At 39.0% G+C, this 16,710-nt stretch overlaps 1 protein-coding gene across 1 annotated transcript in view; it reads right to left on the minus strand.

The window, feature by feature from the left end:
• Positions 1–2,596: 2,596 nt before the first annotated feature.
• The window catches only part of LOC138019690 (serine/threonine-protein kinase OSR1-like), a 32,067-nt gene continuing 17,953 nt past the window's right edge, over positions 2,597–16,710 (minus strand). Inside the window, exons 8-17 of the mRNA XM_068866592.1 lie at positions 14,432–14,574; positions 13,029–13,077; positions 12,518–12,583; positions 9,977–10,117; positions 9,328–9,400; positions 9,094–9,130; positions 7,512–7,564; positions 6,032–6,100; positions 5,469–5,533; positions 2,597–4,217 (exon numbers count right to left, since the gene is read on the minus strand). Of these exons, the coding sequence (XP_068722693.1) occupies positions 4,140–4,217; positions 5,469–5,533; positions 6,032–6,100; positions 7,512–7,564; positions 9,094–9,130; positions 9,328–9,400; positions 9,977–10,117; positions 12,518–12,583; positions 13,029–13,077; positions 14,432–14,574 (774 nt within the window). The 3' untranslated portion in view covers positions 2,597–4,139. The remainder of the gene's footprint in view (positions 4,218–5,468; positions 5,534–6,031; positions 6,101–7,511; positions 7,565–9,093; positions 9,131–9,327; positions 9,401–9,976; positions 10,118–12,517; positions 12,584–13,028; positions 13,078–14,431; positions 14,575–16,710) is intronic.

Raw genomic sequence — 16,710 nt, forward strand, 5'->3', positions numbered from 1 at the left:
AAAGGTAGTCCTGGAGCACTTACCATTTGAATGAAATTTTCGGTGAGAATGTTTCGACAAATGGTACTGCATGTTCTGTACTTAGAGAAAGAAAACGGGAATGTGCTGTATCATTTGCCAGAAAAAACGGGTTGTCCACTTGTACGGTGGACAATGGTGGACAAATGGTACAGAAATTTCCGGGCATTCCGGTCAAAGCGAGAAAAAGGGAATACCTCGAAAGGTATTACCTTTTTTCCGAATACATTCCACTGAGATGAATCGTGCCATTTGAATTCTCTCTGGAATTACCGAAAATTCCACTCAAATGGTAAGCGCTCCAGTTTTCCCGTTGGAAACTTTCCGATGGAAATGTGTGTTCCATTTACAACTTTTGAAAGGTCTTAACACTTCCAGGCTATTCACGGCCACATTTTTAAATTTTGGCGCGTAAAATCGCAATTACTGGGCGGCGAACGGACCCGAATTAAATGAAACATGTTTTTCACCCGATGGAAATTTCCACCGAAATATCCGGAAATTTTTTGTAAATGGTAAGCAACCTCAGTCTCCAGCCTTAAGATTTTATTATAACCGTTGATAACCACAAAATTGTGAAATGGCTCAAATCGCGTCGGATCTGGAAAATAACCACACAGGAAGGAAGCTATCCACGATGGCAATAAGGTTAGGCTTCTTAATTGAGATTTTTTTTATATAATTACCCTTTTAAGCTTTTTATCGGGATTCTCATACTTGTCGGCCATGCTCACAACACTAAGATTTGGGTGCCTGTGGTTTTATGTACATTGCGTTGTCACTAGCATAATTAGCACTTTTTCCTCTTATAAATTCAACTTCTAACGCTTTGTACATTAATCAACTGAAGACGACAGAAGTTTCTGTCGAAACATGTCTTGTAAAATAAAGTTAAAAGTTTTGTCGTTTTCCTTAACCCTTTAGTGCCCAAGGGGTCTCCCTTTGACGAGTAAAATCGTCTGGCGTTAGACAGAGTAAAATCTATAAGTCACTATTGGGCATTAAAGGGTTAAAGTTTTGAATTGCCTGTTAAAAATAAACAAACTCTGAAGTAACTTAAAGGGGCTAGGTCACGCTATTTTAGGTAATTTTGTTTAATTTTGTTAATTATGAGCTCTAAACGTCAAATTGGCAGAGCAAGAGTCTTACATTTGCAAAATCACGGCCACATAACAACTGAGAATGATTTTCCAGCTGTGTAAATGACATTTTTATATAGCCTGATATAAATTTGAAAAAAGGCGGGCTGACGTTTTTCAAATTTTTTCCATCCACGTCCCTTCTTGGCTTCCCTGAGCTTTGTTAGAGTTCTTCTATAGTTTTGAACAGTTATTTTGATATTTTAGTTAATTCTATGCCCATTCGATCAGTGCTGAAATTGCCTAAAATTACGTGACCTAGCCCCTTTAGGTGGCAACATCCCCCCACCCCACACCACCAAATGAATGCAAGTAGGTGACGAGAATGCAAATGTACTACACTCCCTTTTTTTATAAGAACCTTTCTTCACAAGAACGTTGCACGTTGAGGCTGAGATAAACAAAACTTTTAGAACGTTTTCAGCTTCAGATCGCAAAAATATAAGAACATTTAGCTTAAGCGGCAGAAATTAGACGTTCTTATAAAAAAGAGAGAGTGTATAACCGGATTAAATCCGATGAGGACGCGTTGGTTAGCTTTTCAGTTCGGTGACACTTTTGACACCTCAGTGGTAACAGCGAGAACAGGGACTGTTGTGAAATATCCTTAAGAATAGACCTAATCGGCTAACTCAATGTTGTACCCAATTCAAACCCTTTGGGAACAAAGCGTTTTGTTCCAGGTATTTCCATATCATTTAAATATGAATGCTACATTATCATGCAAATACAATGCACAAAGAATCTTATAATTAATCCCGGGTGATCTGAATTGGGTACAACATTGAATTAGCCGATTAGGTCTATGGAGGAGCAGTACCGAAAAATGGTAGTGACGACTCATTACAGGTACGGAGCAGAAATAATCAAGTGAGTTTGAGTGTACCTTTGACTCGTTGACTTAACAAAAAGCTATTCAATCATAAGGAAAAAGAGGAAATTGTTCATTATTGCTTTAAGTCGTTGCAATCATTCAAGGCACTTATCATTGATCATTGGAGCAAATATTCGGGAAATTTTGGTTGGGAGTCAAACGGAATGGTACATTTGGGTTCGCTCCGATAGGAATATTTGGGACACCCTCTGCATATGGTCAAGAATGACCAGTCGAACTGAAACGTAACGTTCCATAAGTCGTATGGTCAGGCAACGTTGAGGGCCATGTTTTGTTAGACGTATTGCTCAATACATCTATCCATTTATTTGCGGTCTTCGCAATGTTTAGGGCACATTTTTTTTTATTTCCGGTCTCCCGTTGACTGACCAATCCTGGCTTACGAGCGCGAGCTGAGCCAAAAACCCTTTCGAGCCTCCTGAACAGAACAAGGAATAGTTATGTGGAAGATGACTATCTCACGTGGAAGAAAATAGCAGGGAAATGATATTATCCATATACTGTAAACTATTTTTAAAAATCCAATGACAAAACAGGTTAAAAATTGATTTACTAAAATATCCTCTTTATTACATTTACTACGACTTCAAATGTGGCTTTTAACTCATTTCAGTTTACTACACACGTATATAACTATGGTATCCATGTATGCATTGAAAACTTTCCACTAATGATTTGTCAGAATTACTGTTTAGTTAATTGTAATCATCACAAACTGACTTCACATAAAATAAATCAAGCGAGCAAGATAGTCGTCTCCGAATTAATTTGATTCTCTCCTACATAACAAATTAAGGTAGCCCAAGTCCGAGAAGAAAGGTGACGAGTGTCACTGCGAGGACCTCTAAGCCAAAGGTAGCTTGGCTCTAGGAAACGAAAATTACTTGCAAACAATAGTTAGACGATTACGTATCGAACCCAAAGAATAAGCCAGTTGCTTTCATACGCTTTAAGTCGCTCCCCCAAACGTAGACTTGCCTTTGCGCATAGCCGGGAAAACCCGTCAATGTGTGAAATGTGTTTTAACTGTACTGTATCTCCTAATTCAAGCTAACAGACGACTGATGTGAATTTTTGCAGCACAAAGTAACATGCAACATTCGGTTGCCATCAGTTGCTCGAAAAAAAAAAAAAAAGCAGAAGTTGGAAATGAACAATTGTCAAGCTGACCACTACAACAACCTCATTCCACACCTGTTTACACTGGTGACGTACCCATAAAGAACAACAGGTGTGAAAAGAAGTGACCCAAAAACATGCACGCCATGGTAGCTTTGCAACTTTTCAAGTGTAAATGCAACCGCCGCAGACGGAGAAAACCACGCACGCGCAATACGGCGGACAACCCTGGAGATGGGTTGGATTTAACCCAGGCCGAACCTGGGTTAGCAGCGTTCACACGACGAAAACTAACCCGGGTTTATTTGAACCCGGGTCAAACCTAGGTTAGTTTATGCCGTGGGAACAGGGATTTAGAGTGGTTCACACCTAAGAAAACACTGTTAACAATGAGAACAAGCGGATTAGCCTCTAAATCTATCGTTCACACACATTTGGCAAGTAATGTTGAAGTTCAAATGAGGCGTTTAACTACTGTAAACCATGAGAGTTACAAATCTGTGCTTTCGCCGATCAACGGCATTAACATCCCTTATGTTTTACAATAGTTTAAGGCCTCGTTTGAACTTCAACATTTTTATCCAAAATTCAACTGAAGGGCAACATACAGCGACGGATTAAATTTGGCAAGATTTGTACCTGTGGACAAATGATTGTTCAATATACTTAAATGCTGTTTCGCCGTCCTTTAACTCAGACAACTTCTGAATAAAGCCGATTTTGAAACATCCTCAGAGACCCAGGGAGCAGGATTAAGAAACCAAGGGCAAACAAGACTGGCGATAGCTTACAATAGTCTTGCCCTTCTTGTAAGCTTTCGCCAGTGAGTCCCGTTTTGAGAGCTTATTTCGTTCTTTCCCGACTGACTACCCCTTGGTCTCCGAACAAAACTAAATGAAACAACTTCTGCATTCTCATTCCACAACACACACCCACGGCAACTGATCACATTCCTAATGAAGTAGCTGCTAAGAGTTGATTGTGAGTTGAGCGAACCCAATCAATGTTTTGTCGTCGGCTGGCTCCTTTAAACCGCTTCCTGATTTCTGAAATAAATCAGTCAAGACCACGACTTATTTACTAGTACGATTTTCATTCCATTTCTTATCCCCTTTCCCGACATGTCACCCATCATGGTATCTGCAATGACCCCACCTCCACTGGAAAAGTTGAAAATTTCCACTGAGAGACAAAACGCGTAAATAACAACAACAACAACAAATACAACAACAAGAAAAAAGCGCGTAAATAACATGTAAATCATCAAAATAACACCATAAAAGTCGAATTTTAACCATTAACATGTTTTGTAAGATTCTGTAAAAATCATGTAAATATTGAGGTATGGACACGTAAATAATCTGCAAGATGCTGTAAATTTTAAGGGCCAAAGAAATGAAACATGAAAATATTATGTACATTGAGAAAAAGAGACACTCAGACCATGTAAATCCCTTGAGGGGAGACCCATGGTAGGCATAGAGTAACACAGCTAACATTCCAAAGGTCTGTACATGTCACTGAGCTACAAACAAATAACCAACACCAAAAGTGTCTCCTAGTCCTAATCACTCTACAAAAGTGTTGTTTCAGGACGTTCTTGGCCTAGTTGTTCATAACTGGAGCAGGGACAGCTCCATGGAAAATTAATATGACCTGTGTTTTAGACCCGCCTAGGAAAATAAGGCGATGTGACTTCTTGTTAGTTTGAAGGATTTATTGCCCGATTGTCTTGCGTTTCTTCAGCCCATGGCTTCCTGAAATACCCAGTCCAGAAAGAAAAAAAAAAGGGCAGAAAGAATAGAAGCCAACAAATCTTAAAATTTATAGCGTCAAAGTATCGGACGTGCGTGAAATGATAAACAACCGGACGAAACGTCCGGCGTCAAACGAAAACGAAAACCCTGGCGCCCGCAAAGACTTAAGTCATGCAGATTGCAAACGGGGTGTTCATCAAATACGGCAATGCATTTCCGTACGAATTTTCATGCCGGCCGAAGGGTGTGTTCATATGATTACGGCGCGATTTTCATTCCGGTACGAGTACATCCCGGTTCTCTGTAATCGCCTTTTATTCGTTTTCGTGATGTTGGTGCAAAATCTCATACCGATATGAGATGGTCCATCTGTTAGTTGTATCGGATATCGAAACCTACGGCGATAACATATAAACAAATACATAAGTGTTATGAGTGAGGCGCAATTTAGTCTCAATTCTTCCGAGGTGGATCACTTACGAGCAAAATAAATTCAACAAGTTCCTACACATCAAGCACCGAAAAACTTTCAAAACTTACCAGAGGAAACATCATGGATTTACTACTTGGGGGATCATCAATGACTTTTCTAAGATTTGCAGCGACTGAAAATTAAATTTTCTCATAAATGACAGTGCATGAAACTGGTCTAACTAATTATGTTGGGCAAATTAATCTAATGATTTTATGAGCAATTATCAACCACGACAGCGCAAACGTGAGAAGAGAAATATGCATGACTGCGCTTTACATCGAAGAAAACATTTTAAACAGGAGAGCAATGCAGTTAGTCGTGTAATTTTAGGAAAAGACGGACTAAAATGTGCGTTTTGTCAAATATGGAAGAAACTCGTTTTATATGAGCTCATTTCCTGCGTGTTAGCAGCAGGTATCAAGTAACCTTTCAAAAGAGAGAGACGAGTTAGAATAACATAATTTTCATGCTTTGTGACAAGCAGCAGCCCACCATTTGCCGTAAACGTAATGCTTACCTCTATTATTTCAAGTAACGTGGCATAATATTTGTTACGATGTCAACGATCTGACTTCCGCAACAGCGACTGTTTCGATGAAAGGTGAAAGGAACCGAATAAAGCACTTACCTACGACTAAGTCTTGTCCACTTATTAAGCCAGCTGTTACGAGCTCTTGTGCCACTCCTTCTGGCGTATCTAATAAATGTCCAGAGAAGAGTGAATGAATTTTCATGCTCCTTGAGCGGTAACTTAAAACACCAAAGCTAGCTGTACACACTCAACTTCGTTTATTGAAGACTGCGCTACCCATTTCCAGATAAGAGAAAGCAAAGACAAAGGGCTCACATGTTCTGCACGTGTTTTCTATAACAATTGTTCAATGAACGGATATAAGATTGGAAACAGCCCTCGAGGCGCGTATTGAAGCTGATGTGGCTTCAATCAATCGCATATAATAATAATAATAATAATAATAATAATAATAATAATAATAATAATAATAATAATAATAATAATAATAATAATAATAATAACAACAAAAACAACAACAGCTTTATTTAAGTGTCAATGGATTTAGCACTGAAGCAATCAAATCAAATCAAATATTGTTTTTTTAGGAGAGGGGAAGAGCGGAGTACCGGGAGCCGGAAAAACCTCTCGGAGCAGAGAAGAGAACCAACAAACGAACAAGCGTGATATTAATTTCTTAATTAAACTTCATTTAACCTTGAACTGTTTCAGTTTTACATAACGACTGACACAATCAATTTCCGCCATACGGTAAACGAGCGGACTCGGATAACGGAGATTGAGTGAGCCAATCAGAACACAGGAAACGGGGACAATAAGAAGCGTAAACCATCGAAACAACTATTCCAAGAGATAAACTGGAAACCTACTCTCCTAACCAACGTATAACCACTCAGGGCAACTTTTGGAGTTAAAAGGCCAAAAAGAGAAATACAGGTTGAAGGTGTTGAAGGTACGATTAAAAAAGAGGGGAAAAATCCCCCGAGCAAATTAATATGGAGTCAAGTGAATGTATTGGGGAAAAGGGGGGTGGTAAAAATAGCTGACAGGTGTCAATACCAATCATAGAAAAGACTCGTGCACCCAGGCGAATTCCATGAATATTTACTGTCGTCTGTAAAGCATTGCTTTTGCGAGAATACACGCAGTGAATAGACCTCTTCGGATTAGTGTCTTTGCTTTACCAATACAGGTACTGAACATGTTTTCGGGAATGTTTTTACTCCAAATTTAAGATTTCCGCCCTACTGGGACAAAACGGTCCCAGGACTATCCAGCAATCTGTCTCTTCCAAAAAGAGAGTATTTTTTAAAGACTAACCCACGATTTTCACTTCAAATAAATGAATTTTAATACTGATGAAAGAACTCAATTAACAGGGAATATGATTTTTGAAGTTCAAACTGAGGGCTGTCCACCGGGGAATATCTCACAGCAAGATATAATACAAACTGAAAACCAGAGACGAGTTATCGTTTTTCAAAACTGCTGGTAAACGTGAAAGACTAGATGTCAAAAATTGGTCTTAAGGACAATGATACGAATGACAATTGATAAGACAAAGTTCTGTGCTTACCCTTCCCAGGAGTGAAGTCGAATCTGATATCATTCAATTCTTTCTTGGCGTTTCTGTATTAATTGAAGAAGGGACAATCTTGCATGAATTTGTATAGACATCAACGGCTCTTGAAGCCACTCCAGTCACACATGTGCCAATTAGTTAAAGGGGCAGTGTCACGCTATTTTAGTCAAACGTCAAAACACTAAAAGACGTCTTTGCATCAATGAAGACCAAAAAAATGCTGTAGTTTTGTTTTCAATAACCACTGAAGTGCACTGAACCTATTATTTGTTGTTTGTGGCCAAGAATGGCAAGGATGGAAATGGATTGACTTGAAAAAACTGGCCAGATTTTTTCAAGTTTGGAGACGATGCCATCAGAAAGTGGCCAAAAATTAAATACGAATAGCTCTTTGTGCCGTAAATTATACATTTCCTATCTTCTCAGTGGGTTGTCAGGGATGTTGTAAGTGTGAGCTTAAGTACTAAGTTAGATATTTTCCCAATCTTGACCTAAAAACATCAAATTTAGCATGACAGTGTCCCTTTAAATGGTGTCAACACTACCCTAGGACAGGATGTGTGCAGCTTGTAGTGTGACAAAATGTTGTGTGACTTATTGTTGGCAGAAGTAAAGTTACAATATTTCCAACAACTCAGTGCCTTTCTCGGAAGTTCATGAAACAGCATTTTAAAAATATCGACCTTTTCCCATAAGAAATCAAGAATGATATCTTGGGTCGCCTTGTTACGTTGTAATACTGAGGCCTCTTGTAAATGGCCTTTGAGCTGTAATCCTTGACAAATTACATTGGGAAATACCACATGCCACAAGTAATTTTGCGCATTTAACCATTCTCAGGCTGAAACTCTACACGAAGGAAGATTCTAAAACTATGACGAACTTGGCAGGTGGATCCTCCCAGTGACAGATGTTTGTGTGCAGTACCTCATTCAGTTAACATGCAGAACGTTGAAAGCGTGGGAAAAAATGAAAAAAAAACAAACAAACAAAAACAATAATTCAGCGAGAAATTTTCATATCGAAAAAGGCCGAAAGTCACTACTCAAGCGATTACATTTGCGCAAAAGCCTTTACTTTTCCGTTTTCATTCCCACGCGATACTTTCCATGTTCAAATGTACTTACTTACTTTTCTTTCGCTATACTTACCACTCACTTAAGTTTCTTTACATTTCATAATGATCAAATGGAGTTATCAACCGTTATGCTACGGCGTTGTCAATCATACGCTTTTCTTTTTAATACTCAACAGAATATCGCGTTTCTCATTGGTCAATGATGAATCCACAAATAGGTTATAGAGTGCAACAGAGGTTACTGAGCGAAATACGGAAGTTGCTATGGAAACACAGTGATGGTGCAACTTTGCTGATTGCATTTATCTATGGTCACCCGTGATGTCTTGAATGTGCTTGCACGGGCAGTAGCTTTCGCGGTCATACGACTTCCTATACATTGTATACTTCCTATACATGAGATACAATATATAATCCTTTCAACGAAACCTACATGTAGCTTTGCGTGCTAACACCTATGAAAGAAGAAACTTACAGAATTCACTACACTGCACTAACCGTAATCTAAGAGTGAGATCCAAGATGATTTGGGAATCTGACAAAAAAAAAAAAAAAAGAGGAAAGAAAGCAAATTATGGTGCAAAACAAAACAAAAACAAAAGAATCATCTTTCCAATGAAATCTTTAACATATCAACTAAATTAAAATTATCTTTTAGCTTACTTGGTCGCAATTTTATCATTAAAATAGAAAACAAATCTTATGCAGACGGCTTTTTTGGACGTATCTCACCGGCAGGATTTGACAATGTGGGAGTGGGCGGTTGAACTTGAACATCTGCTGCCGCTGGTTTTGCGGAATTTTCCTGAAATCAAGACACAGTAATTTGAAACCACCTATCCAAACGTGGCAGAAGGATTCAGAAATAACTCTCAGTGTGTGTGGGTCCTGCGCATTGATAGCGGTTTTTCATAACTGAAATGGTCATTCTGCATAAATATGTTCATTTATTGTTATTTTTCTTATGTATTCTATTGCTATGTAATTCACCTGTGCCTTCGCCTCAGAATTGGGAGTGGACCGACACGAGGAAAGCGATAAACTCCGACCAGACGTCCGTTTCTCAAAAGTTCCAAAACCTTTTCGGGCCCAAAAAACCATTCTTGAGACTATAAACTGCCGCTTCTGAAAAAAGTGATCTTTGAACATGTTTTCGAGACCAGTAAAAAAGAAGCAATTGCAAAGTTTCATGAGTTGAAACGTTTTCCTTTTGAAGGCACAAAGCGCTTTATGTCACCCGAAATACGCCCGAAAAGTTTCGGGACTTTCGAGAAAGACCCCCAGGGTAGGAACTGAACCCATGACCTCCGATTAGCTTGCTGTTGCCCTCCCGTTCACATTAGATCTGATTCACGTCCCGTTATTCGTTACGAAAATATACCTTAACAGTGTCTGCGTTTTTTCTGTTGCCATTGTCATCACCGTCGCTATCATCTCCTTTACCACCCTCGTCATCAGACCACTCCCAGCTGCCATCAGCCGCGCGGTGAAGTCTTCCACTGGAGCCTGGGACGCGCTTTACCTGAAAACAATAAGCGGCTCAGATGAATAATAAATGAATACACTGTTCAAATGAGGCATTGAGCTGCTTTTGAAAACTTTAATCCTAGCTTAAGCCGATCTACGGTATCATCGTTCCTGATGATTGGCTAACGCCAGAAACCCATAAGGGTTGAAACGTGTAACGCGCGTTCACAGCTTCCGAATATTCAGTGCGAACTGATTGGTTGAATGTTTCAGTGCTAAGTACAATATTTGGAAACTCCTCGCTCTTGTTGTTCCAAATATGGTACTTAGAAAATTGAATATTCAGAAGCTTGTTTCCCAGCACACAAGGGGCCGTTACACGTTTCAACCCTTATGCCATGGGTTTCTGCTAACGCTTAACCCCCCAACGCTTAGCTAGGATTAAAGATCTCAAAAGCAGCTCAAGGCGTCACTCGAACACTTCAGTCATGAATTTGTTATTCATCTAAAATATGCTCCTAAAAGACAACATCAAACTTTATTAGCGCAACACAGTAGCTGTTCCAGGAAACTTCTATAAATGATCTCGCTTAAAAGAATGCAGTTGTTAAGTTGTATCGGTTTCATAGTTGAAATGGTATCTTTCTTACAGAACCTCTATTACCAGTTTTACAGTGCAGTAAGGCTGCTCAGAGTCATTAATTTTTTTGTTAAGATACAATGTTGAGAAATATTTTAGTTTAAATCATAAATTGTTAAGTTTATAATTTTTATTCCCAGCTTTTTATTCTTTCTTAATCCAGAATCTAACTGCTGCCCAAGACCAAGCCTTGAGAACGAACAGTATTAAAGCACGCATTGATAAGCAGAACATGCCACTGACATGTAGGTTATGTGGGGAGAGATGTAGGTTATGTGGGGAGAGGAGACTGTGAGTCACATCGTAGCAGAGTGTAAGATGCTGGCCCAAAAACATTACCGTCTATGGAGGCACGAAAAAGTGGCAGCTGTCATACACTGGAAGCTCTGTGAACGATTCAGATTTGAAAGGGGAGCAAAATGGTATGATCACAAGCCTCAGCCTGTGCTTGAATCAGAAGCGGTCAAGTTGCTGTAGGATTTTAAGATCCAGACAGACCATCGCATCGACCACAACAAACCAGATATTGTTGTTCTCGATAAGCAGTAAAGGTCATAGAGAGCTTTAGCAACGACCACGGGAACGGCAACGAGAACGTCATCACAAAACACAAATTCTCATAATTGTAACCAATTCACAACTATTCCAAGTTTTTTTTAATGCGAGAAAGGTATGGCAGTCCCTCAGGAATGAAAACGTTATGAGCGGCTCTTTATTTAGGGGAGAAAATGAAAATTTATCTTTAAATGCTGACGTCCTTCATAAAACCTTAAAGTTGGTCATTCCAAGTTGTTGTTTTGCTGACGACGTCAAAGAAATAGACAGAAATGAAAACCGCACGCGCAGAGTGTGCAAAGCTATTGTCTTTGGCCACTAAATATGCAAATTTATGACGTTCGCGGTGACGTCGCCGTAGTCGTTGCTAAAGCTCCCTCATGTCTCATAATAGACGCAGTCTGCCCCTTCGACACCGGGGTCAAGAGCAAGGAGCAAGGAAAGGTTGAATACAATCAAGGCCTTAATAAGCGAGAAATTGGGCGTGTGTGGAAATGTCACGAACTGAAGATTATTCCCATCGTCATTGGGGCTTTGCGGACTGTGCCTAAGGGACTTCTTAAAAGTCTTGAGGGTTTAGAAATGACAAGTACATTCGATCTGTTGCAGAAAGCGTGTCTGCTAGGCTCTGCAAGAATACTCAGGAAATTCTTGGTTACTTAATTGGACTGCACGGTTTGATCTTAAAAGTGAAATGGTGAAGGGTTTCGCAGGAACCCTTAGCGAGCCGCAAATTTAACCAATACACAAAAATAGAACGCGGAATATTTCAATGCGACTGCCCAAAAACTGTGTACTTAAACAGCTCAGGCCTTAAAGAAGAAAAAAGAAACATTGATCTAGAGCTTTATCATAATAATAGTAATTATCATCATCATCATCATCATCATCATCATCATCATCATTATTATTATTATTATTGATTTATAACATCGTTCTCTGTCAGCTGAAAGTCTATGTGGGCATCTGGCCTCCTCCCGAGACCTGAGGTGTCCAGACTGATGGGATTCCTTAAATTAAAATGTATCTTGAACCTAACTGTTTTTTTCCGTCCGTAAAATGAATCATTCCAGTGAAAGCAAAAAAGCCTCCCCACCCCCCCCCCCCAAAAAAAAAGAAAAGGAAAGAAATTCACTTTATTGGCCTCGAATGATTGCTTTCTATAAAAAGAAACGATAAAGATAGCACTTAAAAATAGCAATCACTTGGACCAAGCACCGAGCTGTGAGTGCCATGGATGAGCTATTATCCTTGCTTTACCTTTTGTGATCTTTCTCCTAATGTTGGCATTAACGGAACTAATGTCTCCACCAAGAAGTCTTTCTCCTTTAAAAGTAAAAAAAAAGTCAAACCATTGATTTTATTAATACACACATTTCTTCCTCTTTACCAGTCTACTACTTTGCCACAAACGGCTATAATATATCTCAATTCAATGTTTCAAAATTCGTTCTTGGACGGAAGAACCCTTCAAAGGGCTCCGCGGAAAAACGCACACAAATTGGCAGTTGGGGTTTAGATTAAAGGGACACTTTGCTATACTAATTGAATTAGATATGGACCGGTACCTTATCACGCTCGAAGACATTGGTGAATATCAAAGGAAAGTTAATATATACATGTTTTGTTTCAATACCGGGTGTGAGTATGCGAGAATGATGATAATTTGATCATTGGGCACCACGTACAAGAACACTGCAATTGCATCAGCCTCGACACATTTTTAAGAAAACAGAGCCGGAATTCTTGACATACACGTAACAAAGTTTACCCTGGCCTTCTTGAAGAATGGCAGCTTTAAGAGTTCACTTGCATCTGGTCTGAAATTACAAATTGTCACAGCATGTTACATTTCGTATAAGAAACAGTAAGCAAGAAGGAAGGAAAACTGCAAGAAAAAAAGGGGGCAGGAGCGGAGGAACCACAAGAAAACAGTGAAGCAAAATGATACAACATAAGGTTCATGCGGATACCTCAGCACACAAATTAATACATTTTCCTTGAATGTTCCGGGCTTTCAGGTAAAGAAAAAAGTAAGCATATAAGAAAAATGAAAGAAATGTTTAACATGTTTGTATGTGTTTATAAATGACAATTGCTTAGTTAGATTGTCCAGTTTAGTCTACGGGTCACTCCAATCTTTTACCTAATTAACTCACATTTCAAATATGCATAATTATAATGATTTCTCTCATTAATCGATTACCTTCACGGGAACATATGAACACAACAAATAGCCCATTTCCGAGTTGCTGTTTGCCTCAGTTTAAAAGGGAGTCCTGGTGCACAACCATTCAAATGGAAATGAGTTGCGTATTCTTATGCAAATCAAACTCATTTCCCTTACAATAGTTGAGCACTAAGACTCACTTTGAAACCGAGACAAACAGCAACTCAGAAATGGCCCATTGACCTACTCTCAACTCATTGGTCAGTTGGTAGAGCATCGCACCTGATCGCTGAGGTCCCATTGAATTTTTCAGGCGTTTATAAGTGACATTGGCCTCACGATTGCTTAGAATGACCAGTTAAGTGTGAGAATCACTTCCATATTTCCTTTAATTTTATGACAAACAAAACTTTACCCTCTCACCCTGACTATCTGAGAACCTTAGGGAGAAGTTCACCCCAAAATAACAATCCTTTTTTTATCGACTAATAGAATGTTCACGAGGAGAACAAATTTTAACCGAAGTATCGTGAAATAGCTTTCTAACCCTGTGAAATCCTTGTTAAAAGTACACACATGCAGGCTGCCATCTTGGATTATACGTATATCATTGAGCTCAGCTGATCTCACTTTTCTCTCAGAAATTTGAACAACATGAACGATGTTTTGTCCGTCTTACCTATTTGATCAATTTATGTATTGTTGCTGGACAAAAAGGCATGACTGGAATACGAAGAGAAATCTCCACAGCTTTGTGTGTTCAAGCTTCCCACAAAACTTCCAGTTGAGCTCAATGACGTCACGTATAATCCAAGATGGCGGCCTGCATGTGTGTATTTTTAACAAGGATTTTACAACGTTAGAAAGCTATTTCAAGATTGAGATTTTGGTTAAAAGCTGTTCTCCTCACGAACTTTCTATTAATCGATAAAAAAAGGCGTGTCATTTTGGAGTGAGCTTCTCCTTTAAAACAGCTAAACGTTTCCCCTCAGGCAAGCACTCACCTTTGTGCTGGATCTTTCTGCAAACAACTGGAGATCATCTTTCTAAAAACTTTGGAGTATTTCTTGAACCCTTCTTTATTCCCTTCATTTTGTGCTACTGTATCCAAAGAAGGTGGATCATTTTGCAAGGTCAACATAAGTACCTAAAAAAAAAAAAGATTCTTAAAAAATGAAGAGAAAATGATGACCTTTGCTAAATTTTGACTCAAGGGACAGTCATGTCAATGCTTGGGATTGATTACCCAATTCACCCTTTTTATATCTTTACTTCCGTAGTCCCGTAGTTGATGAATAAGAATAAGGAGAAAGAGATGGACTGGAACCATGGCCCGCAGTCCAGTTGACATGGTTCATTACACGCATGACCTAAAAAATGAGTAGTATATTCTGGCTGCAGATTGTGGTGGTAGAACTTTGACAAGCCCTGAAGAGGGAATGGGTATTCTAGAATCCAGCCAAAAAGGAGTACCCAAAGTAGGATTGTGAGGGGCAGTCTATTTACAATGTAAGTACTACCATTCAAAAAACTTGGCAGTGAACGGGTACTCTAGAACAGGCCACATTGGAAATAGAGAATACTGTTTGGAAAAGTGCGGAAGTACGGTATTTACGCACGAGTTGATGACGTATCAGAAAACAAACGAGTGAGATTTCTGATACAAAAACAACGAGTGCGTAAATACCGTACAAAGCACTTTCACGTGGTATTGTATTGTGTTTATTATATACATACTGAGATTTAAATTCTTGTTTCTCGTTTAATGACAAACCAAGACAAAACTCTGTTACACGGCTTTAAGTCAAAACCTCATGCAAAGATTATAACATAAGCTTCAATTTCTGCCAGAAATTTGACATATTTAGCAAGCAAAGAATGTTTAAATACATGTATCATTTCTAAACTTAAACTTATCTTAAACTTGAAGGCTCATAATCCTCTCCGTCTTTTCGTTTCACAGAACCAATCGAATAAAGTCCGCAAGGTGCTTGTTTAATTAATTCTGCGGGCTGTATGTTTTGCACTTCTCGCTCGTCGCTCTTTTCGTTTCTCAAAAAGGGTTCCAGCAATTTCACATCTCGTTTCGTTTTCTCTTTCGTGTTCTTGTTTTCGAAACTTTCCACGTAATCCTCGACCGAAGTATCGTGATCAACAAACCTTTTGTCGTTCAACACTTGCGAAAGCTTGAGATTTCTTAAAAAAGGAAATACTGCCAGCTGAATTAAAATCACCTTGTTACGGCTCACACGTCAAAAAACATGATACGCGGCACCTGATTGGACGTATCGTTTACCTCAAACGTGCAAAAAGCGATACGCGCCATTTGATTGGCCGTTGGGTTCTTAGACCAGCTTGTAAACCGAATTTTCAGTGGGTAAATCTCAGTACGTATATATAAAAATACCATAACACTCCTTGTTTGTCCCCCAAATTTTGCATAAGCATTGTTTTTGTTTTCTTAACTTAAGGACGGTACCTACTATTGTTATTGCGCATACGTTCTGCGCATCTCCAGATACTCGGATTTGCTATCGGTGATGCTTACTAATACAGGGATATTTTTGCGCGGTTTAAAACTATCCGGAGAAAGTAGATCTTAGTAAGTAGTCTTAGTATCCAAAAAGAAAATTGGGGGCTACCATGCATTTTTGAGAGATAATTGAGCTTCAATTTGAGAAAGAACGCCGTACGTTGCTTTGTATTTTAAAGCTTTTTACAAATATTGTTCATGAATTATCTTGGAAAAATAAAATGCGTGGTTACCCCCAATTTTCTTTTTGGATTTCAATAACACTTGTTAAGATCTACAGTTCCTGCACAATCATAAACCGGGGCAAAAATATCTTTAACGAGATGCTTCTGTGAAGCATACACTGGGTTGCCTGTGGTACGTGCTACAGAAAATCAGAAGGCACTGAATTGTGTGGTATTGAAATACAGCATTCCAGTCTCTGAAGAATAACAAATAAAAGAGAAGCGAGAAACATTGGCTTCTGGGCTGACATGTTGATAATTTTCAAGTTCCCTCACAACTTCTTTTCACCACAAGTGTGCCCTCTGAGCATCTGACAGCTTTGTAATACTAAACTTCACTGAAGTCAAGCCCTGTTTCGCGGGGTTAGTGTTAGGATGGGAGACCAAAACATAAAAAACAGAAACATCTGACCGAAAATACTACTAAAGTATTAACGCTAACAAATGCGAACTCAGCAAGGTACAGATTCTGTTAGCTTGCTTTATGCAAAACAAATATTGATGAAAAAGCAAATAACTATTGATA

The sequence above is a fragment of the Montipora capricornis genome, chromosome 1 (assembly GCF_036669925.1).
Source record: "Montipora capricornis isolate CH-2021 chromosome 1, ASM3666992v2, whole genome shotgun sequence".
Taxonomy (NCBI): domain Eukaryota; kingdom Metazoa; phylum Cnidaria; class Anthozoa; order Scleractinia; family Acroporidae; genus Montipora; species Montipora capricornis.